Here is a 23,773-nt window from a genome sequence, read left to right on the forward strand (position 1 = left end):
TGATGAAGGCTACACCTCACCTGAAGACAGAGGAGAATGACTGTAACTAACTGGCTGATAAAAATAATTCCCCTTTCTGTTCCCCTTGTTTGGCAAGAAGAAAGATGCTGCTAAACTGGAGCAGGTCTAAGTGTCACCAGTAAGATGATCATGCAATCAGAGCACACATCATACCAGGGAGAAAATAGATAATATCAGCTTCAAGAAGAGGATTAATGGGGAGACAAGATGTCATTGCTGAAAAATAAGTGATTATGGAAAGGACTATGTCAGCTCCTTCTCAGAGGTGCACAACAGAAGAACAAAAGTCACACAATGGTTACCAGTGCAGAAAGGCAAACTCCCAGTTGGTAAAGGATAAAATTCTTCACAATAAGGGCAGGTCAAACACTATAAAGTGTTGCCCTGACATGTCACGCAATATTACCTCCAGAAAACTGTTATAAGTAGAAATTTGCTACTTATAAGAACACAGGTTGCAAATTCAGGTTCACTATGGGATCAACTTGCAAGAACTTTAAAAAGCTGTGGCCTCCAAGTAATCATAAGGACTAATACATTAAACTAGCTTTTTTGCCAATTAAATGCGGACAAAACTATGAATTCCCCTGCCTTTGTTTTTCCCCTTTGTGAGAGGAACTATGTACGCAACTATTGTTCAAATATCTACACTTAAGAATCCAACTAAGAAGTGTAATGCAGAAAGTGACAATAGTAGTGTTTGACAGAATTGCCATTAGATGTCCCTAAACCTTACCCCAAGTTGAAAAGTAATTTCAGTGGTTCCATTCAAAGCTGTTATCATTTTTAAAGCACATACTGTGCAGTCTTCTGATAAGTGCCAGTTGATCCAAAATTGGTTTTAAAGGCTTTTACTGTATGCCAGTGGTGATCTATCAAGTCTAAAGGATCTTAATTTTCCATTTTGCATAGGAGACACTGCAATTTCAGCACTTTGCTGCAAACACTTAAGTACAGAGGGACAAAAGGCAATTCAGATGCTCAGCTTGATTTTGTATAACAACCAGCAGAAGGAGTAAAACCATAAGCTTTCCCCACAGAATCTGTTGTGACAAAAGGATATTGCACATTCAGAAAGCATCTCCACTCCTAAAGTTACCAGGACTGTTTTAAATTCCCTCCAACTGAACAGATACAAAAAGTATATCAACAGATGTTGCAATGCAAGCTGCAGCAATGCCACAGAAATATAACAATGTAGCTGGTAGGAACAGTGTTCCTCACTCTGGCTCTGTGAGGAACCTGAAATCTGGTAGACTTAAGTCTAAAACAAGAGATGATCAGGCCCTATTTAACATATGTACACTGTTTACACTCTGACACGCTTTTGAATTAAGTTCTATATCTGACAGTGCCCTGAATCTGTCAGATAACTCCTTCACAATAATGTTGGCCTCAACTTGAAACATGGTTCAAAAGTCACGAAAGCTGAGGTAATTACTCTAGTCTTTTCTCCTCTTTAAAACTGGCAACTGTATTTGTGGTTGAAATAGCTAGGCTGCTGACACAACTGCACTCATTTAGAAACCAAATGTTTGTAGAATAAGTACAATTTTTTCAGAGGAAAATACTGTCACAATCAATCCCACCATTTTCTCTTTTAAATAAAAACAGTTTTTGCATGTCTTTTGTGGCTGTGCCAACTGTAAAATGCTTTTGAAACATTCACTGCACACCACCAAAACCTTAAGGAGTTTTTCATTCCAATAATTAAAATGTAGAGAAAAAGAAGAAAATTAATTTATCTTCAAATCCCTTTCAACAGCAAAGCCATCCTACTCAAGAGCTGCAGAGAGCTAACTAAGCTTCTTAATTCCCTCCTGTTTAACCCTCTCCTGAAGACTGATGTTCTAATGAGATATCATAAGAAGACTTTGTCCTTTGCCATGAAGCATTAGAAATTATTCCACAGAACAGTCCAGGATAAAACAGACATGTAAATCCTGTACAACTGGTTAACACAATCAATGCAGCTTTGGAGTTTATATACTTTTCTACAACAGGTATGCTACTGAATGACAGGTCTGCCTCCAGGCAGGTCGCAGAGATCAAAAAGACCCACCCAAAGAGAAGGAAACCTTGCTATAACTGCTGGGATAGCAGAAACCTAGACGCTGCAGTAGTTTATAAGTCTAGCACTGCCGAACTTTTTTTCCTGTGGCTGCCTGCCAATGAACAAAAGATAATCTTGCACCTAACCAATCCAGACATTAAATGCACAGGAAAGAAACCTTATCTTCTGACTTATGACAGAAGATGACAAGCAGAGCTGGCAAAAATAAAGACGCAGCGCCCTAGGAGCCAAGGGCAGCAACTCTTAAGTACAGCAGGATTTTTAATACCCAACCAACTCTTCATCTTGGCACTAGCAGTTGATTCATCTGCTTTGCCAGCCACAGATGTCACACTGGGGAAAATCTCACTTGGACCGTATAACACAGAAAAGAAATTGAAGACCACAAAATGTTCTTGACACATATGAAAACAACATCTAAATCAACACACATCCTATCTAAACAATCCTCAGGTGGTTACTTCTGTTTTAGGGATGAAAAACTTGGTCACTAACTATTCACCTTACAATAATTTCTACGAATATGGTGTGTCTACATAAAACATGCTCTTAATAAAAAAACTCTGGAATTCTTAAATTAAAAGCCGATGCAGAAAAAGAAGGAAACAAACAAAAACAAGTCTAAACCAGACACAAATGTGTCAAAAAGATTATTTCCTGGTCACTATTCAGCCAGCAGGTTGATACAAAGCAGCACGTTGATTTAAGCACACATCACTCAGTTAAACATTGCAAAGGGCCAAAGCTAAATTTGAGAGGGAAGTCTTTCTGTGGCCATTTCTGGACTTAAATGCAACATATTCAAGTGAAAAGGTCTGCTGTTTGTGTATGCAAAGTTCATCTCACTTAAGTCTGTTTATAACAACACTGAAGTCTTGACTAACTTTATTTTAGTTAAATTGTAACTGATTACTAAATTAAACAAAGACAGAAGTGCTGACACAAATCCATCGGTGCAAGAACTCAAACTCATTTACATGCAGGCTAACTGCAAGTACTTAATTCTATCTAAGTGACTGTGCCTTAACAGTGATGTACACACCACACTCCATAAATAAACTCTGATGCAGTGTAATTTTTTTTCAAACACCAGCCCAAGCACTCTGAAGAGCTTCACACAGAGCAAGTACAGAATCCAAACAGGAGGGAGACCTTAAAAATGTTAAAGCTTGTTCACTGGAAAGTATCCCCATCACTGCATTTTCCAGTAACAAAGATGTTGTCAGAAATGACAATTTTTCTTGTCCCCTGATGATGCCTTGCTAGCATTTGGTTATAAGCCATAAAGCAGGAATCATTTCAGCCTGTCAGGAGTCTAGCTAATGCCCAGTTTCCCCCTAGAGAGAATTCCTGTCAAACGTAATGAGAGCTCCAAAGGCCCTTTCTACAACATAATGAGCACTTAGGCCATGCTGGTGATCAGCCAGCAAAAAGCATCAATTTGAGCCTGGCTACACCCTTGGGGGTAGACGTCACCAGTTAATAAGAATTATGATTACTATCTGTCAAAAGACTCCTCAGAACTTATCGTTAGCAGTGGAAATTCAGAAGAATGTCATTGTTAGGATTTCTTTTTTTTTTTTTTTTTTTTTTCTTCCTGTAATCTAAGGCCACCTACATACTAAACTGCAACACCATTTGGCATCCTCACTGGAGGCATCTAAATCAATAGCCTTTAGCATGAAGCAGAAATTAGAATTACTTAACATGTAAAAGCATAGTATCTGACACTCACATCCAGAGAAATGTATTTATACCTTCAAAAGCCTATTATTTTCTTAACAGCATGCACAGAGCAAGTGTGCACTATTCTCCCCAGCTACAACTAACACAGATATAATGCTCTGTCATAAATCTTAAAAGCTTCCGAAGTATCACCGCCTACTGGGTACATAATTCTAATTGCCATACATACAGAACATTAAACCTTTATACATATGTTAAGGTCAAAGTGGGAACCTTAGTTCTCACCCACTTTAATCCTGCAGGTTTAATTGATTTTACTTAAAGTTAATTCCTAGTACACTAACTGAAATCACACATTCTCTTCAAAGAGCTCCTTAAAATAACATCCATTCTGCAGCAAATGATCTTCCTATACAGATACTGGCGTCTTCAGGGGTTACATTATGCCAAGAAGTTGTTGAAGAGAAAAAAATGCAAGAAAAAAATCTTGAAAGCACAAAGATCAGAAAAATCACCTCACAGAAAAATTGACATTCTTCTAAAACACAAGCCACAAGAACATTTGTTAAGCTACAGTACAGAACCCAGTCAAATACTAAGCTTGCTGTATCATCAGGTTATTTGGTGCATTATTTTAAAAAAATAAATCTGAAGGGCAGAGAAGCAACAAGGAGTGCATCACACAAGTTTGATGGAGTCTGGTAAACTCTGTGTTACTTCTTTTAATGGTGTTTTGAATTGAAACAAGCAAAAAACCTTCTAAATCCTTAAAGAATACCTACCCAGATTTGCAGATAGAAAGCTATCATGGAATTACAATGCCATCCTACCAAATATGGTATTTTTAGGGGAAAACAAAACAAACAAAAAAAAAATTCAAAGAGTTCAGAGTTACAAAAGCAAAATTCAACTCCGTAATTCACTTGCTTAATGAATGTCTTTGAATATACTGAAGATCTGAAGCCTGAACTAATCAATTTCTTCGCTGTGCCCTAGCCGGTCAGCCATGCTCTTTAATTTAATGAAACAAGAGTTTTAGATGAAATAGCACATACACATCAAGAAAGAATTGTATTGTTGCACTTTGAAATGTGTCCAACTGCGCAACTTCATCTAATGATAATTTTTTTAAGAGGCCATCGATTTCTGAAAGACTTATTGTACTAGCATCTTGATGAAAAAGTGAATGTCAGCATATCTACAGAATACTTACACCCTGCCATTAATGCTTTATTTGGCAGACAATGACTACTCAATTGAGGGTCCTCTGGGCTGTGCAATCATTTAGCTTTTCTTCTCTTATGAGGTCCTTAGTGTCTTGTTCCAGTTCAATACTCTTTTTATTCACCATTATAGTGGCCATAAGTGTGAATTTTATGGGAACTTGCAAACTCATAGTCATAACTAGATCTTTCCAAGTCACTAATCTGTTCATACCTCTATAAGGCTGGGATATGAGTAACTATGACTACATATGTTACACAGACACAGGATCAGTTCTACATGTCAGCGCCTATACCAGTAACAAAACAAACAAACAAAAAGAAACCCAACTCAAAATATCTCATACTTGCAAAGAACTGAACTGCATTTTTAAAATCACAGCTACAAGATCTTTTCTATTTATGCCAAAGTCTTTCAGAACCAATACCAAAAAAGGTGCTGCCACTTAACCTAATCTACACCTTATCTGACAGGAGGTAGGCAAAAGACTACTAATCAGGCTACAAATCAGGCTATTGATTCAGACACGATACCGTCATCTGACCATAAACAGCACAGATACATTTAAATGCACCAGACAGACTGCAGATTTTGCGGCTTCGAAAACAAAATGTCTTACCTGTTTGTGCATTTCAATGTTTAATCCATACGACATTTCATAGTACTGCAAATAAATGAGTACACGTTATTTTCTTATGCTGACTTACATTATATTAAAAGATATTTATTGAAATAAAGATAAAAACAAATATACTTACCATCACATAATGCCTCTGCATTTCCGTCTTTTCACTTGCCAGTTTCTCACATTCCAATTTAAGGCTACAAAATAGATCATGCTTTAATGTAACATGTCATTTTTTTTGGCATCTACCCTCCCTATTTGTATTTTGACATAAGCTGCTAATTAATAAAAAAAATAATAAACTGACTTGCAATATAGAAAGACTTAATCATACTTGAAATAAAAAGGCCAAAGAAGAAATTTAAAGAACATGCCTTGAGTGCTGTATTAGGCCTGAACTGTCTACAGAAACTAAACATATCCACTCTTCCTATTTTGACAAAGAGCTGCTATTAAGTGCTGCAACTTGCAAGTTAGAATAGGATCTGAATTTACTGTAAGTACTTTTCAGGAGTAAAAAAGATAAAAATAGAAGCATTTCTTTCTACACAGCATTTAGTAAGTGACTGCCAAGTAACACCACTCACATTTACAATTACAACTCGAGTATAATTCTTACCTTAAATACATTCTAGCAAATGTTACCTTGCCCAGTGCTTGAAAACTGGTAATTCTGAGTATCGTTTACTGGCAAGTTTCTTTTCCACTTTTGTTTTCATAAACAAAAGTAAGTTGCATTTACATGTCTCATCACAAACCATGATATAATTCTGACTACTTTCACCGAGAGCCTCAATGTTCCCTTTGTTTTCTATCAAACTGATTTTTTTAAAACTGTTACTTGTGAACATCCTATTGAACAGTTCATGTGCAAGCAGTATTTTTCACTCACAGCTACAAAGCCAGATGTTTAGAGTTTAAATTGTATTTCCTAAGCAATGAATGGCTTAAGCAAGTTAACGCTACAGTATCATAGGTAAAGGAAGAGGAAGCATAACTAAAACAAATCAATTTCTGACTGGGAAACCTGTAAAGCTTTTACTTCTGTCCAAATATTCCAGGTGCTCATAAGTACAAAATCAGTGAAGATTAATGCTCCTTAACACCACATGTCCAGGGTCAAAAAGAATCTGTACCCTAAATCTCTGGAAGGACCTCAGCAGCACGCACACACCCACAAAGAAGGGCAGCAACGAGACGTGCATCCCGCAACTTCCAAGGATTCTGGTAAACTTTGTTACTGCTCTGAGTACTTGTTTGTTTTAACCGTCCTTCCTGACTCTCAACCACAGGACGCTGGCATTTTATTAATTTTTGCATTAACACCACACACAAATGAGCAAACAGGAGAAGTAGCCTCCTTAACGCGCTGTGCCACAGAACCGGCGCAGGTCTTCCCGTGATACACTGAAATGACCCCTCCACATACGGGTTCCCAAGACACAGCGTGTTTTTTCAAACGCACAGAGCTGCCGAACGCTCCAGTTTCGGCAGTTCAAGCACGGGCCCGCGCAGGGCAGGGCTGTCCCCCGTGCGCGCCCGGTCCCCCCGGCAGCCCGCGCCGGGCCGGGGCCGCCCGCGCTCCCCTCCCGGCCCGGCGGGGTCCCCGCGGGGCTCGGCCGCGACGCCGCACGCCACCGCCTGGACGCGCCCGTTCGGTGCAGCCCCGCGCCGGCGGGGACCGCGCGGTAGTCCCTGGTCCCGGGGCGGCCCGCCGCCGCTCACCTGTGGTACTGCGCCTGGAGGAACTGGAACTCTTCTTTGATGCGGTCCAGCGACTCCGGGATGGTGAATTTAAAAGGCTGGCCCGCAGCCTGGTGCGGGGTCTGGCGCGGTGGCGGCACGGGAGAGAGATGCACGTTCAGACACTGCGCGGCCACCCCGCGAGGAAGAGGAGGGGGCGCCGTCCATCGCGGCCGAGGCGGAGGGCTAGAGAAAGCGTCCGGCCCGGTCCGCCTCCGCCCCGGGGCGCAGCGCACTTGTTACCCACCTTCCCGTCCCTCATCTGCGGTGGGACCGAGGTTAACCGCCCTCCGGATCCGACCCACCCGCTCCTGCCGCCGCCGTCTACACGAAAGCGGGAAGTGCCGACTCCTCCCCGCCGACCCCCGCCGCAGAGGCACAGCCAGCCCCGTTCCGGGCGCTGTGTGTTGGCGGATGCTGCCTGGCCCGGCGGCAAGCCCCCGCCGTCCTTCCCAAGGCAAGTAAGTTGCCCACGCAACAAAAAATACTGGGGGCCGTTCCGGCAGGCAGGATTAGCCGCTCGACCCCGGAGAGAATGAACTTGTGAGGGCACCTTCCTCTCCCTCCCCCCAGTTCCAGCCGAGCAACCGAGCTGGAGCTGCGCTGCGGACCGCCCGGCCCTCGCCCCGGACCGGCGGCCCAAGCCATACTTACGGGGTGCCGGCTCTGGGGGAACATGGCTCCGGCCACGGCGGGTCTCCCTCGCAGCGCGGCTCTCGCGGCGAGACGCCCTGCCCTGCCCCGGCTTCACACCCGGTGCGCCAAGGGGACCGGAGCGGCGACACCCGCCGACGGCCTTCCCTCCGCCGCCGCGGGCAGCAGCGGGGCGAGGCGCGGCTCAGTGCCCCCGCCGCGGGGACATTCCCCAGCCGCGGCGTCCTTTGTTGCTGTTGTTCCAAGGAGGGCTGAAGATGGCCGGGAAAGGCGGACGAGCCGCGCTTGGGACGGTCACCAGCGCTCTGCGCTCTTTCGGCGGCGCTCCGACCGGCGGGCGGCGCCCGCAACGCCCGGGCGCGGCGGGACGGGACCCGACGGGGCTCGGGGGGGAGGCAACAGCCGCCCCTCGGCAGGAGCGAATAATCCCCTTCACGGGCTCGCAGTGGTCGATGCGATTGTAAGGCCGGAAACCCCAGGCGGAGGCGACTCTTCTCTTCTGCCCCTTGTCAAAAGGGGAAAATCCAGCCGGAGGGAGGGGATCGCAGTGTCCGCGGCGGGAGCGTCGCAAGCCGAGGGGGCGAAGAAAGTCTCCAGGCAGGCACGCGTTGCTCCCAGGCGTCGGCGCAGGGGCCAAACCACCCGCAAGACACAGGGCGATGAACAAGGGAGGAAGGCAGGAGGAGGAGGAAGGAGGCGGGCGGGGGCTCTCGCACAGACGTCGCGGATCGGAGCAGCTCCAATAGCAGATGCACGAAACGCTGGAGGGCAGAGGAAAGGGTACCACACACGCAGCACAGACTCTGCCGTTAGTTGCAGAGAAGTCCCCAGGACAAAAGGAAAGCAAACCCCTCAAGATGCTCGCTGGCTTTAGCCTCCAGGCAACCAGCCCCGTTGGGGAAGATTAAAAAAAAAAAAAAAAAGAAAAAAAAAAATAGAAATGAAAGCGTTCGTTTGAGGTTCAAATCAGACGGGAAGCTCCTTCGTGCAACAGCCACCACTACAGCCTCTTACTGGCGGGCGCGTATCTGGGAGCTGCGCGTCTCACCAGAACCCCCCTATCGCGATACATCGCGGCAACATCAGCAGCATCATCCTCATCCTCGCTCTCCTCCGCGGTGGCCCGGGATAAAGTTCCTCCCAGCTGAAAAATCCGAACGGGAACACCACCGGCTTCCTTTGCCCCGGCCCCTCCGCGCCGGCCAAGGGCAAGGAGAAGCCGAGGCGGCGGCCTGGCGGGCGGCGCTCGGCGGGACCGGAGCGCGGCTGCGGCCGAGCTGGACACGCCGAGCTCGCCCGCGCCGCTTACATTAGCACGCGGTTTCACACTCCGCCGGCTAACCAGCCGCGCGGCCCCGCCCACGCCGCCGCGCGGGGGGGCGGCCGGCCAATCGCCGGCCCCGCCGCCAACGTGGGCCCGTGACGCGGCGCGGCCCCGCGGCCCAATGGCAGGAGCCGGAGTCGCGCCGCCTCCCGGCTCTCGCTGGGCCGCGTCTCTGCGGCGGAGCGGCGGCCGCGCTCGGAGCCGGCCAATGGGAGGGCGCGGGGCGCGCGGCGCCGCGGGGGGCGGGGAAGGTCGGCGGGAAGGAGAGCGGGGAGGCCGCGCTGTCCGTCAAAGTAACGTGGGGCCCGCGCGCGCGGGCGGGGCTGCGGCAGCGGGCGCGCGGCGCCTGCGCGCGGCGGCTCCGCCGGAGCCGCGGGGCGGCTCCGTCCGGCTCGGGCAGCGCCTCAGCTCCGCACCGCCCGCTCCCCCTGCGCTGCCCGCATCACACTGCCCGCTCCGCACTGCCCGCATCACACTGCCCGCACCGCACTGCCCGCTCCGCACTGCCCGCATCACACTGCCCTCATCACACTGCCTTCATCACACTGCCCGCATCACACTGCCCGCATCACACTGCCCTCATCACACTGCCTTCATCACACTGCCCTCATCACACTGCCCTCATCGCACTGCCCGCTCCGCACTGCCCTCATCACACTGCCCGCATCACACTGCCCGCATCACACTGCCCTCATCACACTGCCCGCATCACACTGCCCGCTCCGCACCGCCCGCTCCCCCTGCGCTGCCCGCATCACACTGCCCGCACCGCACTGCCCGCATCACACTGCCCTCATCACACTGCCCTCATCACACTGCCCGCATCACACTGCCCTCATCGCACTGCCCGCATCGCACTGCCCGCATCACACTGCCCTCATCACACTGCCCTCATCGCACTGCCCTCATCGCACTGCCCGCATCGCACTGCCCGCTCCGCACTGCCCGCATCGCACTGCCCGCTCCGCACTGCCCGCTCTGCACTGCCCTCATCACACTGCCCGCATCACACTGCCCTCATCGCACTGCCCGCATCGCACTGCCCGCATCACACTGCCCTCATCACACTGCCCTCATCGCACTGCCCTCATCGCACTGCCCGCATCGCACTGCCCGCATCGTACTGCCCTCATCGCACTGCCCTCATCGCACTGCCCGCACCGCACTGCCCGCACTGCCCGCTCCGCGCCCCAGCCCCAGAGCGGCGGCGACGCCCGTGACAGTGCGGCGGGTGGGTCGGGCGCACGGCCCCACCTCGTTCGCCAAACGGCGGCGGCGGGGCCGCGGCACCTGCTGACAACGCGCCGTGGAAAACGCCGAGGGAAGGATGAGCCCTCCCGCGTGCTTGCGCGACTCAGGGCACGCCAACTGCCGTGTTGGTTGGAATGACCCTCTGATCCCACGGAAGCTGTCCTTTGGGGAAAACTGCCTTCTTTTTAAGAGGGGTCTGATAGAGGAAAGCTGTCAATAACTTTGGTTTATAGGCCCACTTGAGATAGATGAGGGTCAAACAAATTCCACAGGCTCTGTGTGCTTGCTGAGGAGATGACAAATGGTGACATAGCTTGCAGTGGGAAGTACACTTCAAAACATATCCTCTATTAGCAAGCACCTTATTCATAGCAGAATTCCACAATGAAGTGTGAAATACCTCTGGACTTAAGACATTGCCTTAATACACACTTTTGCTGTTGGTATATACTTGTGTGCTGCCTAAAAAGAGGTCTTAGAATGTTGAACCACATCATTTAAACATGGTAAGGGTATTTTTTATAATTCCCCACTAGCCTTTAGAGATTGCTTCCTTAGAATTACATTGTGGTTCATCTTGTATCCTAAAGAAAGAGCATTCTGTGTTTAATATTTGATAGGAAATCTAATGTTTTGCAATATCAAAGTAAAGCTTTACTCCTTCAGAGTGATAATTTCCCATTATTATTCCCAAAATGTTCTGTATTCCCAGTTTTACTTAAAAACATCCAACACAAAAGGGAGTGAAATTGTCTCAGTCTTCTGCAGTGAAAAGTTTGGACTTTGTTCCAGGACAGCAGAGTTTTGTCAATGAGCACTGATACATCTGTGTCTCCGTGCATGTCTGTATATATGTATACAATAGGGTCTATATATAATGGGGTCTATATATAATGGGGTCTGTACCTATACATATGCTTGTATGTTTCTGTTAATGCATATGATGCATATATGCATGCATCCTGGGGAATGCATAAATAAACATGGACTTTTAATGGTTTCTAAGAGATGTGACAAAATATCCTTGATAGTGAGCTTTGATAGACTGTGGTTCCCAGGATGGGAGTGTAAACTTGTCTGGTGTTCCACCTGCATAGGCAAAGCTTAAAGTCTTGCATTCTGTTCCCAGCTCTTCCCTTGTTGTGTTGGACAAGCCAGCTCACTGCTCAGTTCATGGCAATGGAAAGCTTAATTACTTAATGCTTATTAAAGTACTTAGATCTTCAGATGAAAGGTGCCATAAAAATGCAAACTATGATTATATACTTTGTGTGTGTATCTAGTAGCTATGGAGTCTATAATAATGTAACAATTACCTAAGTTTTGTTGTACTTTGCTTAACCTGCTGGCACAAGTTGTTAAAGAGACATTGACAGATATGACATTAAAACAACACTAAGTTTTGGAACATAAACAAAAGGGGTTTGGTTTTTTTCTTAATTGCTCACCTACATGAAAGTTGAAATGTCATGTTACCTATATTTGTCAACATTAAAACATCCAAGGCATGTTTTAACAGAAGGAGAAAAGCTCTGTTTTCCTGGTTCTTATTAACAAGTGCTTTTAACCTTCTTTGATTCTGGAATCAGACACTTAAGGGCATTTTGAATCTTATCCATTGTATTTAAGAGAGAAGAGCTGTACAAGCAGAAGTAGAATCAAATGTGCTCTTTTTTTTTGTTTGTTTTTGTTTTTGTTTTGTTTTGTTTTTAATGAGAGCTACTGACATTACATAGCAGGAATTATAACCAACATGATCTGATGTTTAACTAATTTATAATGCATCATCACTGGCTCATTAAAGCATGAAAAAAATTCGTTTTGTTGGATGGGTATAAATCTGGATTAATTCCAGGAAACTGAACATTCTCGTTCCATGGCAATATTCACTATTTACTCCATAGAAAGGCAGCAAAATATGGTTAAGCATGTTGTATTCAAGTAGGTAGCATTCTGCCACAATGCTGTATATACTCTACACAATTCTCCAACTGGATTAAAAATACTTGTTTTTAAATTTCTGTCTCAGGTTTCAAAAATAAAAATATTTCCTTCAGTATTAACCCTTCCAACTGTTCTGCCCAGTCATCCGTTTTACTCTGTTGTTTGAAATAAATTGTTTTTTACTGTAAAAATGTTTGTGTCATCTTCCTACCTCATAAAGCAAAAGGCCTAATCCTAAACTGGCTACCAAAAATTCACACTGGAAGCAGTTGGAGTTTTGAGTGAAAAAAAAGCATGCTTGGGTCCAAAATGTAGGTTAAATACGCTGAAAGAGTTTCAGATGTAGCATCCATTCCTTAGCAAAACTATGATGTTCTGTTTATTGCATTGTTTATTCTTTTCCTTCACTGTTCATGGTACTTTTTATGAGCAATATTCTTTTAACTTTGTGCAAACTGGCATATTAAACAAAGATGTTGATGAAGTTAATCACTAGGTGTTAGCTGCAGGTGAGAAGTAAACAATATAGTATGTTTTGTCCTACTCTTCTACTCTATATATAGTAAGAGCAAGTCAATAGAGGAGACAGTTCTAGAATTCAATAGAGTTTATGCTTTCAAAGTTTTAGATAGATCACTGGATTTTCAACTGAAAAAGAAATATGCATGTGTTAAGGGGCATGGGGGTTATTCTGTTTTGTTTGTTTGTTTTAGGGTTTGGTTTGTTTGTTTTGGGATTTGGTTTGTTTGTTTTAATGCCAATGTGGTGTAGGTAAAATAGAAAAAAAACCCTGAATCATGCAATACATGTGGTATAGTAGTGACTGACTATACAGTTGAAAGAATAGTAATTATTATAAGGACATGCAAAACAATATCACTTTTTAAATATTCATATATTTGTGAAGTGCAAATGATGTGAGCAGGGTAAAGCAATTACATTTCTAATTATTTGCTGTCTTTTGGCTAATAGCCATTCCATACCCTCTTAGTAATTTGATTTCTTTTTAATTAGTAGCTTTCCTTGTAGGCAAGAATGTTCAAAAAGTTGCACTAGGTCATTTTACCATTATGACTGTATTCATTTCCCTCATTCCTTCACCCTTAAAAAATCCCTGAGCTGAATTAAAAAAAAAAAACAAGTCAGTAGCAGGTCGTGCAGCAGTAAAACCTCAAATAGAATCAGATCCAAAGAATCCCTTTTGGCTTCACACAGTATGGTAAAATTAGAGATTGCAGGAAACAAAAAAAAATTAGACTGGGAACATCTGAAAAGAAATGACCAGGCTTTATGAAAATGACACATTGACTGGCCAGTGTGTTTTTTTTTATCGATACTTTCTTTGTTGAGGCATACATCAAAGAAACCTGCATATGTTTTCATTTTGTTCTAAGTCTAACTAGAAAATTACATCCAGATGTTTAATAGGCATTCTGTTGGTTTTCTGCATTGATTAGATATGTTGGTACTGTTTGCTTACAAGTGTAGCCGGATCATTAGCTAATGCAAAGAAATGTTTGTAGCGAGTTGCTAATTAGGTCTTTTGGAAACTCTCCATACTAAGGAACAATTTGTACAGTGGCCAGAAAAACTTGCGGTACTTGAGAAGTCATTTTCCCTTCTGTGTCTGGGAAAAAACAGTCAGTCGCTTTCCCTAATCTTCTTTTGCCTACAGGGATTGCAGCTTGATCCCAGTGGGTTGAAGTGCAAATAAATTAGGAAGAGACCACACACATTCACATACGCGCGCACACACATGCACACACACACACACACACACACACACACGCACACACACTCCCCACACACACTCCCCTCTCCTCCCCCAATCTGCTCCTTTAGTCAAAAGTCAGTTGTGTAATCTTACATAAAGCTAGCCAAAATGGAGTGCTTAAAACTGAAATGTGTTAAATTCTCAACATTCATGTTATCAAATACACAGCATTTTGGAGCATACTTTAGAGACAGATGGGGAAGCCCTTTATGATAAATGAGTGTACTTGAATTCATTACTGTGGTACTTATAATTAAAGTAGCTCTTTCTCAACTTCACTACTTCTGCAGGGTACTTCCAGACAAAGCTTAGGGAAAGTGTATACATGGATGACAGAAGAGTGAAAGAGGAGCAGAAGAACTTTAATCATCTGTGTTTTGTTAAGTCTGAAAAGAGGTCAGACGTATTACCTGTTTACAATATTGACAGAGAAATTGTTGTAGACTTCATGGCTCTGGCCTGATAACCTTCTAGGTGCAAAGTCACCTTTCAAAGGCTGCTTGACAATGTCAATGACCTTTTTAATAAAGACCACTTGCCAGTGCAGAATGAGGCCTCCATTGCAGGAGGTGACAACTAAAGGAGCAGTTTGTGTCTATTTTGTACAGTAAATGATCATGGTACGATCATACCAGCTCCCTGATCCTATCATCACACACATGGCAAAGTTTTACTCCTGGAAGTAGTCCCTTTGAAGTCCATGACAATACTTGCTTGAAAAAAGATGTCTTTGTGTCAGACTTCACCAGATCAGGGCCATGCATACAGAATAGTAGGTTGTGTGTGACATACATATGCAAAACACGTGTTTTTACCAATGTCGTCATGCAAGTCTAGAAGTTTTATCGGCCTTTTCAGGAGCTAAAAGGAAAGGTTGCCACAAAAGAACAGTTAATCATTGCACTTCAGTGGACTAGTTGTGGTATACTATTTTTCCTTGCCTGGCAAAATACTAGAACTTTTCCATCCTGTTTTGGTTCCATATATATAGTATTTTGACAGGTTTAATAGGAAGTTTTTCTCCTTAAGCTGTCAATAACATTAGAAAGAGTCTACAGATCACCAAAGACTCTTAGACTTAAAACCACAGGGGAAATAGCATTGAGGCAAATGGTCTTGTGGAAATTATGCTTTCAAAACATTTGTGGAAATGGCTGATGGAAGTTTCATTGTACAAAGAAAGGGATTGTCTGAGAGGGAGAGATGGCTCCAAGTACACTGGCATTTCAGCAATTATCTTGGCTGCTACTAAGGTCCATGAAGATACTACCCTTGTATCTGTTCTCCACGTATGAAAGCAGCAGCCTTTAGGAATCTTTAAGGAACAGATGTGATACAGAAATATTGTCTGGAACCATGGATCTCTGTCAGCCAATAAGGAAGCAGATTCAGCTGAAAGTTGGCTAGAGTTTGGCAGTACATTTGGTTTCCTGTAATACCTCTGCCTTTCAGTCCTTGAGAAGAGGTTCTTGCCTACTGAGGTTATAAATGCTGTATGAGCTGCTCTTATACCGACCTTCTACTCCAGACCTCAGATTTCAGTCTGGTAGAGTCTAGATGAAAGCAGATTGTCCTGTCCTGCTTCCTCTTCATAATGCAGATGCTGTAATGTGCTGGCACGCTACATCTGCAACATCTGTGGAGATGCTCTTCCAGTACTGGTGGCATAAAGGCACTAAGTCTGTTTCTAACTTCCCCCATGCCCCAAAAGCTCTGGGCTCCCATATTCTTGTGGGAATGGAATTAGCAAAAATATTTTTTAGGACCCAATGAGAAGTGGAGACATTATGTGAAAGAAGTCGCTGCACAAGGATTGTGATGGTACTGATATGGAGGAGAACTGTGGAGAGGAATTAAATCAGGAGGGAACATACCAGTATCAGTGTAATGGAGTTCTTAACAAATGTGGAAATTCAGGCAAAACTGTAAACAGTAACAGTTGCTCACAGTATAATAAGGAAATAATTAATTGCCTGAGTCATCCAGCACTGTCCACCTCTCTGATATTCTACTTACACTGCCCTTCCACTACATTCAATGCAGGAGTCTCAGTTTATATCCTGAGGGGCTAAAATGTAATGACAAACATGATTATTAATAGAGTATATCCATTTTCCAGCATGCAAAATAGTAAATTCCACCATGTGACATACACACAGAATTGTCACTAATATGTATCATCTACTCAGTCATCAAGTGAATGTCGACATGAAGCATCCAATCAAAAAGGCATGTCTTGCAACTATCCATCTCTTCTGATACACTGGTATGCTCATAATCATTGGCATCACCCAATAAAAAGTTGGTATGAAAATAAGGAAAAATAGATCCATCCATTCAATTCCACTTACATATTGCTGCCTCTAAAATACTGATATGCCTTCTGTTGCAGAAAACCACATCATTATTACACAGACAGTAGATAATCATGGTTAGCAGTACAAATATATGAATATTTAGCAGTAAGAAAGCATGATGAAGAGTTAATAGTCTTTGTTGAGGAAAGAGCAGCCAAAGTCACTGAAAGGATACCTTTTGAAAACAAGAGAGCTAATGAGTACAGTATAGGCGAGCTATTGAACATTGCTTGGGTGTGAAGGGAATGGTGGGGGCAGGAACAGGCTGTGTTTCATTGTTTTGGGTCTCTGTTGGTTTATTTTGTGTGTCTTTTGAAAAAGAAGGATTTTCCATCTATCTGCCTGAGTTCAAAAGCAATAAAAAGTATGCACATATTCATAATTTACTATTATAAATTCAATAGTTGGTAGTAAGACATTTTCTACCTAGCCTCTCACATTTTCTGCTGTAGTTTTACTGTCAGTTAATGTGCTTATGCATGCTCAGGTGCTCAGCTGTCCAAGTTAAGTAGCATCCATGAAGAAGAAAATCTCAGTGCAACATGACCCTAGAGCAGAACTCAGAAGAATGTCTATTCCCTAAAGCTGGCAGTATATTGTACTTGGGAACAGACTGAATCTCATAAGTGAAACCATTATATCTTCATTAATTTTGCAATAAAGTAGTTTGCATATCTCACCCATGTAAACCCCAAAAAGCCGAGAGTAAGCAGCACAAGGAATACAGGAATAGAGTTGCATGTGCAGCATTTAGCATTATTATACATTGAAGTAAGTCTTTTTATATTGCCCATATTTTGGTTTTGAATAAAGTGTTTCACTTGATAGATTATTAGTCCTTTGAATGAGGGACAATACAGGAGACCTTTTATCAATTCTTTTCACATCTGCAAGTGAAATTTCCCCTCCTCTCCTTTTGTTTCTTTTTCTTTTCTTAAACTATCAATTTCACTGGGAGGAAAAAGAAAGCAAATAAATGTAAGGAGAAAAAAAAAATCACAGATTGCTGAACTTTAGGTCAGTTTTAGTCTGAAATATAATGGGAAATGAAGACACTATGTTCTAAAGGATTTTTCTTTAAGTGGCTCATATAGGGCTCCTGCTGAACTGGTCAGATGCTGCAGACAAGGTCCCACATGTCTTTAAATAAGTTTTGAGTATTGGTTTTTTCTCTTTGAACTAGCCAGCCAAACCACAAGACAACTTCTGGATTCTTAGTTGAGTGAAATTCCCCACAAGCAAATTGCTCAACAAAGTCTGGTGTATTTTGCCCCTGAGTTTGAAAACAATAGGAGAGAGAAACATGTTTACTTCTGTCCCAATTTACTTCTATCCCAAGGTGTCAGACACTTCACAGAAGTGCTGCCCTAGGAGTGCAACAGGTCATTTATGGAGTATTGCACCGGGATGGTTGTCTTCTAATGGTTTCCCTTCAGTGTGGGCTGCCAGCTGCAGCATGGCCATAAACCTTATCCTTACCTTAAACCTAACCTCTGCCTTACACATTATCCTACCTTGTTTAATAGCATAAGTCAAGCTCATGTGTGTCCCTATCCTCTGAGTCATAAAACATGGAAGATTTGCAATGAATGAGGTACAGGGCTAAGTATAGGGCTCTATGCATTCAACAGGTCCCATTTACTTCAGAGGACGTAGGATTTCATCCTAGGTATCTGACATGTTTGGTAAAATACACTGAATGCCCTAAGATATACTGACAATTCTCCTTTCTCTCAGAGAGAAAAGCAACTGTCCAGAATTACCTATGTTGATGCTTTCTTTTCAAGGAACATGGGCAATTGCAGAAATATCGCTGAGTGTAGAATTTTACTGTAGGGAATGTTTGTTCATCTTTGTCCACTCTTTCTTATTTTAAGGTCTTTCATAATTTTGCTGCTCTGCATTAATATCTTCTTCTTTTGCCTATGAAAAACATCTGGGACTGGTTTACTTACTTACTTGTGCAAAGAAATACTAGAATATGGTTTATCTGGAATACAGTGCTAAAAATATTTATAAGCAGCTGAGTTAACAAAAAAACCAATTATTTCTCAAGGTATCCTACTGTCATTTGCTTTTGTTTGGGTGGGGGTTTTTTGAGGTTTTTTGGGTTTTGGGTGGTTGTTCTTGGGAAGGTTTGGGTTTGTTTGGTTTGGTTTCTCATTCATTTGTTTGGATATTTTATTTAACAGAGTTTTCTAATGGAAATGTAATAGAACTTTAAATATAGAAATCTTCAAATCAATCAGCTGATTATATTGTTAGTGTCCTGAACTTTTTTTATATCATTGCAAGACATCTACAGTAAATCTCCAGTAAAAATTAAGAAAACATTTATTGGCATAGTAAGTATTTGAAAAGCATGAGAGAGTGGAAAATATAATTTGATTTAACTGCTGCTTTAGATATTTGCTTTGTTGGATTTTTTTTTTTTCAATTGAAACATTTGAGAGACCGTTTCATGATGTCTTAGGCCTAGTTAGATATTTTCTTACTGAGTGAGCGATTATTCCAGGAAACTGGGTTACTAGGATCTGGCCCAATTTAGGGAGAATTTTTGTCTATAGAAGGCAGAATGTACTGCCTTAAGCTGCTGATTGAACTCTGTCTTCTATCTAGTATGATAGACTATTAGTTGCCCACATGGGAATAAGATATATCACTTGAATGAAAAAGTGAATATTAATGCTTTCCTAAATTTCTGGAAAAGTATATTTTATAAATATCCTTATCATATGGAATGATAGAAAAATGTATAAATGCTGTTTCCAGCTTTATCTTGCATTAGCTGAGCAAAAAGGTCAACTTACAGGTACTGTTTAGGGCACTAAGTGTGGTATATACAAAATTATGGCTAAGACATAAAATATTATATGATACAGGGTATAATTTTGTTTCTTGATTGTTTTGAAAAAAACAACTTCTTGTTCTTCAGTAAATATGCTGTTTATGCATATACTTTTAATTACATCCACGTAAACATAGACATGTACATGAGATAAGAAATACTGATCTGTTTAATTCCCAGGCAGGGTATTCAGTGAACCTGAGGGGTTGGAAAGAGAATGTTATCCAGAGGGGTTAAACTTTTAGTTTATGCCATGATCCATTGAAGTCAAACCAAAGTAACCTCACTTTTCTTTTTTTTTTCTTCCTTTTCCCATTCCAAATGATTATTCAAAATGCATGTTAACAGTCTGGTTAAAAACATTCCTTTTAAGAGCATCAGATGCTAGGAAATGCTGCTGTCTTCTGTTTCAGCATTTTATATCTTCTGTTCGTTAGAATAAATGGCAAACTGCAACTGGCACCTGAAAAATAGTGTTAAAACGCACTGAAAGTATTGGCATGACATTGATAAATGCAAAGAGCTTGCTGGAAGGCATATCATCTTCATTTAGATCATCTGTTTGAAAATGTGTGTATCTGTGAAAACAGACATATTAATGTATCTTTTACCACAAAATAAATGCATGGATAAGAATTTAAATTAAATAATAAATATCTGTTGATATCTTGAGACGAAAAAAGCTCCTGGATATAGTTCTGTAGTTAGAAGTCAAAAAAACCTTAACTTGTTAATCATATGATAAGGAAATGGTGGAATATTCTTGCAGATTGAGTTCCTATTTATTTTTTTTCCAAAGTTTTATACAAAAATAAGGCAACATATATTACTTCATTTTATTAAACAAATTGATTTTATTTAATTCAAAATCAGTGGTAAAAGTGATACCATATTAACTGATTCAAAGTAATGCTTTAGACATTCTGTGGGTTTTTTTATTACAAGTCACTGTCCATTTCTGAGGCTATATGATTCAGTCAGGTGGGTTATAACACCCATGTTTTAAATATGAGACTCTGTTGTTCCACTTTTTCTCTCCCTCTGTATACACAAGTCTGCACACTCACATGCATTCACACAAACACATATATCACATATCAAAAGATGCTTAATGAGTGTGGAGATGCAAAGCCACTGGGATTTGCAATAAATGTATGCAGAATAGAAGAAATTACAAAAATATTTTGGCTATGTTTTGGTGAAAAGGATTTTCTAGTTTATATATATACTTGGTCCTTTAGCTTATTAGATGGGAGGCTGATTTATATTTATAGATAGGAAGCAAACAAGCTGTGAACTTATCTTCATCCTGAAGTCTGGTTAAAGGACAGCATGAGAATAGATTGTACCTTTGTCTGGGTACAAAGGGTGAACTGTGAGACCATGTATCTTATGTGTGATTCAGATTGGTTCTGGTCACCAGGAAAACAGCGGTACTCAGTACCAGACTAAGATTTTTGTACAGTGAAGATTTTGTGTATACCAGACTAAGATTTTGTATAGTGTTGGAGCGTATATAAATGGTGGTATGTCTTTATTTTCTATTTTAATTTAAAGCTCTTCATCACTGTTTTTAGAATATATTATATTCTTTTCCACAAACCATTCTCTCTTTTCCCATTTGAATTACCCCTGCTGCCTACTTCCTGGTGAGAGGGGGAAAAACATGTGTCATTCAAGGATGCAGAAAATCCTGGCAGGACATACTCAGAAGTTACAGCAAAATTAAAGAGTCAGTGGTTCACTAGGAGAATCCAAAAACATCTGCTGTGATGCAGGTTTTATGAAAGAACACTGGAGGCAATAAATTCAGATATTCCTATACCACTTCATGTGTATAGTGGTGTTGGTTTGGTCCCACAAAATAATCACTGGTTGGATTCTTTTTTTAAAGTACCAAGTAACACTCTCAGGTTTCAGGGTAAAAACAACATACGAAACCCTGTTTCATCCAGTCTTGTAATTCCAGACTGGAAAAAAAATCTGTCTTGATGTCTATCCCATTTACTTTAAAGGGAATTCAGAATGTTTCTGTAAAGCAAAGAATAAATTAGTCAAATAACATTTCTTGTTATATTAAAAATATTCTAATTCAAAATCTTGTTTTAGTCAGTCTAGATCAAAGTGTCTGTTGTTTTGTTACCACTTAAAACTAATCTTTTACATTAATCTGCTGAATATTCATATGTTAGAGGTATTTCAAGAAAAAGTGTTTAGTCAAGTGGAGTTAATTATTTTGTTGCAAATAGGTTGGGCTGAGTCATTTCTCTGCTATTTGTAAACCCAAACTTTTATCCATGGGTATCTGAAAGACATTGGTGGGGGGTGAAGGGTCGCTGAGGATAGGGCTGGTTATGTGTCTAGTGATTCTTTCCATTTCAGTGAGAACTTAAATATCCAACTACAGCTTCCTGCTAAAAGACCTCTCCTTTTAGTTCAAAAATAAGTCTGTAAGTTGTAAATTAATTCTCAGGCTTACATAGGTGTTGAAGGTTATTAGAGGGAAGCAGTCACAATAACAAGGTTGGGATTTATTCCTTTTGTTTTTTCTTTTTCCCCTAAAAGGAACCTCACAGAATTTTATTCTATGGCCATATATCTTTCAAATAGAATAAAATAAAAATTTTGGCTAAGAACTCAGGATACTTCTTTTAAAGTACTTTTTAAATAATTGCATTAGAGTATTTTACTAAGTGCCTAGATTTTAGCTTCAATTATCTGATTGTTGTGTGATCTTTGTAGGAACATATTTATATTTTTCTTTCATGTCACCAAAGTTGTGTTTTTGTGGGGCAGAAACAAAGATTCATGTGACCAAACTGTTCTCCACAATTTAAGATTCTTCTTAAAATATGCAGATCTATGCTCATATTGTTTGTGGAAAAGATTCAAGATGGAACTGGAAGCATGCCAAAATACAGTAAAGATACATAAACCTTTCAATTAGGGGTCACAGCTAGGTCACTTCCATTGTCTATGCTATGTCATTTAGAACTTGTTATCAATCATGTGCTGGGTATTTTGGTGGAAGCTGGTCCTTAAAGCACTTCTGCAAAGAAAAAATATTCTGTGATTGCTTGTAGTTTTGCAGTACACTGACTTCCCTCTGGAGTAAGGGTGAACTTGCTGTAACAACCAAAAACAGCCTTGAATAACTGAAGAAATATAAGAGGGTACTAATTATATATTAATATAATTTTCAAAGAGCACACTCAGACTTCCACTGGAAAAAAGCAACTGTCAAAACATTGAATTTTTCATGTAGCTGAATTTTTCATTTGGCATTTACAACTGCTGAAATACAGGAATAGCAACCATACTTTATTGATCAATGCAAGCTGCTGAAATGGCACTAGCACAACGAGATAAAGTGCCAACATGAGAGAGAACCAACACCAGCCATTGAGTACACTGCCTTAGCTTTCCACAAAATATAGGGACAGCAAATAGGTACACCAAGAGGAGAAGCTTGCTTTTTTAGAAGAGAGTGGTGTTGACATTCATCATAAAGGACCACTGCCAGTGGTTTCCTTCTCCTTGTGTCAAGGGGGATGGTATTATCAGATACTTTCACCTGCTAAATGATAACAGTGCTTTTGATGTGGAACGGTTCTGTGCAGGTTCCTCTGTACTGCCCCAATTTCATCTACTTCATGAAAAATTTGAGATGTGTAGTCAGATGTAACCACAAAGATACCTTTTGGTTGTTTTTGTCAAATATTAAGATTTTAGCTAGAAATTCATGACAGAAAAGAGGTGCAACTGAAAAAAAACACAGTCAGTGTCACCTGGTGTACCCAAAGATTTAGCAACATAAGCTAATATGAGAAGAAAGCAATATAAATCACAGCTTAGTGTTCTTAAATCATAGCTTAGTGTTCATTTAGATCTAATAGAGCTGCAGTAACTCTAAAGGGAAGGAGTCACACACACAAACAAATGGATTGCATGCTAGCCATCACATGCTACATGATAATGTGTGGTCATAAGCCATGTCTTCCTTCTGGTGGAGTTTCTCCTAACCTTTGGCCAAAAACAACTTTAAAACAATATTTTGCTGGAAGTCAGAGCAGTTTGAGGAATATAAGCAGACATTTCGGTACAGAGTGCATGGTTTGGCTTAGGTAATACTAAAAAGCTCTGTTTTATCTATATTTAAGTGATAAAAACTATGGAAAGTATGAAAAAAATCAATCAACTTACATTTTAAATCAAATGTATGTTGAGCTTTCTCATAAACAAAAAGTC

General features: G+C 41.6%; 1 protein-coding gene across 7 annotated transcripts in view; it reads right to left on the reverse strand.

The window, feature by feature from the left end:
- Positions 1 to 8,384, reverse strand: part of LOC110478036 (TLE family member 1, transcriptional corepressor) — a 79,062-nt gene extending 70,678 nt beyond the window's left edge. For 3 of the 7 annotated variants that reach the window (XM_021544353.3, XM_021544351.3, XM_021544346.3), the window contains exons 1-4: positions 8,028 to 8,384; positions 7,356 to 7,456; positions 5,764 to 5,827; positions 5,625 to 5,669 (exon numbers count right to left, since the gene is read on the reverse strand). In XM_021544353.3, coding sequence (XP_021400028.1) covers positions 5,625 to 5,669; positions 5,764 to 5,827; positions 7,356 to 7,456; positions 8,028 to 8,051 — 234 coding nt within the window. In that variant the 5' untranslated portion in view covers positions 8,052 to 8,384. Of the gene's footprint in view, positions 1 to 5,624; positions 5,670 to 5,763; positions 5,828 to 7,355; positions 7,457 to 7,620; positions 7,710 to 8,027 lie in introns of those variants that run through there. The other 4 variants (XM_021544352.3, XM_021544350.3, XM_021544347.3 and 1 more) reach the window with 3 other exon arrangements.
- Positions 8,385 to 23,773: the final 15,389 nt, after the last annotated feature.

Source organism: Lonchura striata, chromosome Z (assembly GCF_046129695.1).
Source record: "Lonchura striata isolate bLonStr1 chromosome Z, bLonStr1.mat, whole genome shotgun sequence".
Classification (NCBI taxonomy): Eukaryota; Metazoa; Chordata; class Aves; order Passeriformes; family Estrildidae; genus Lonchura; species Lonchura striata.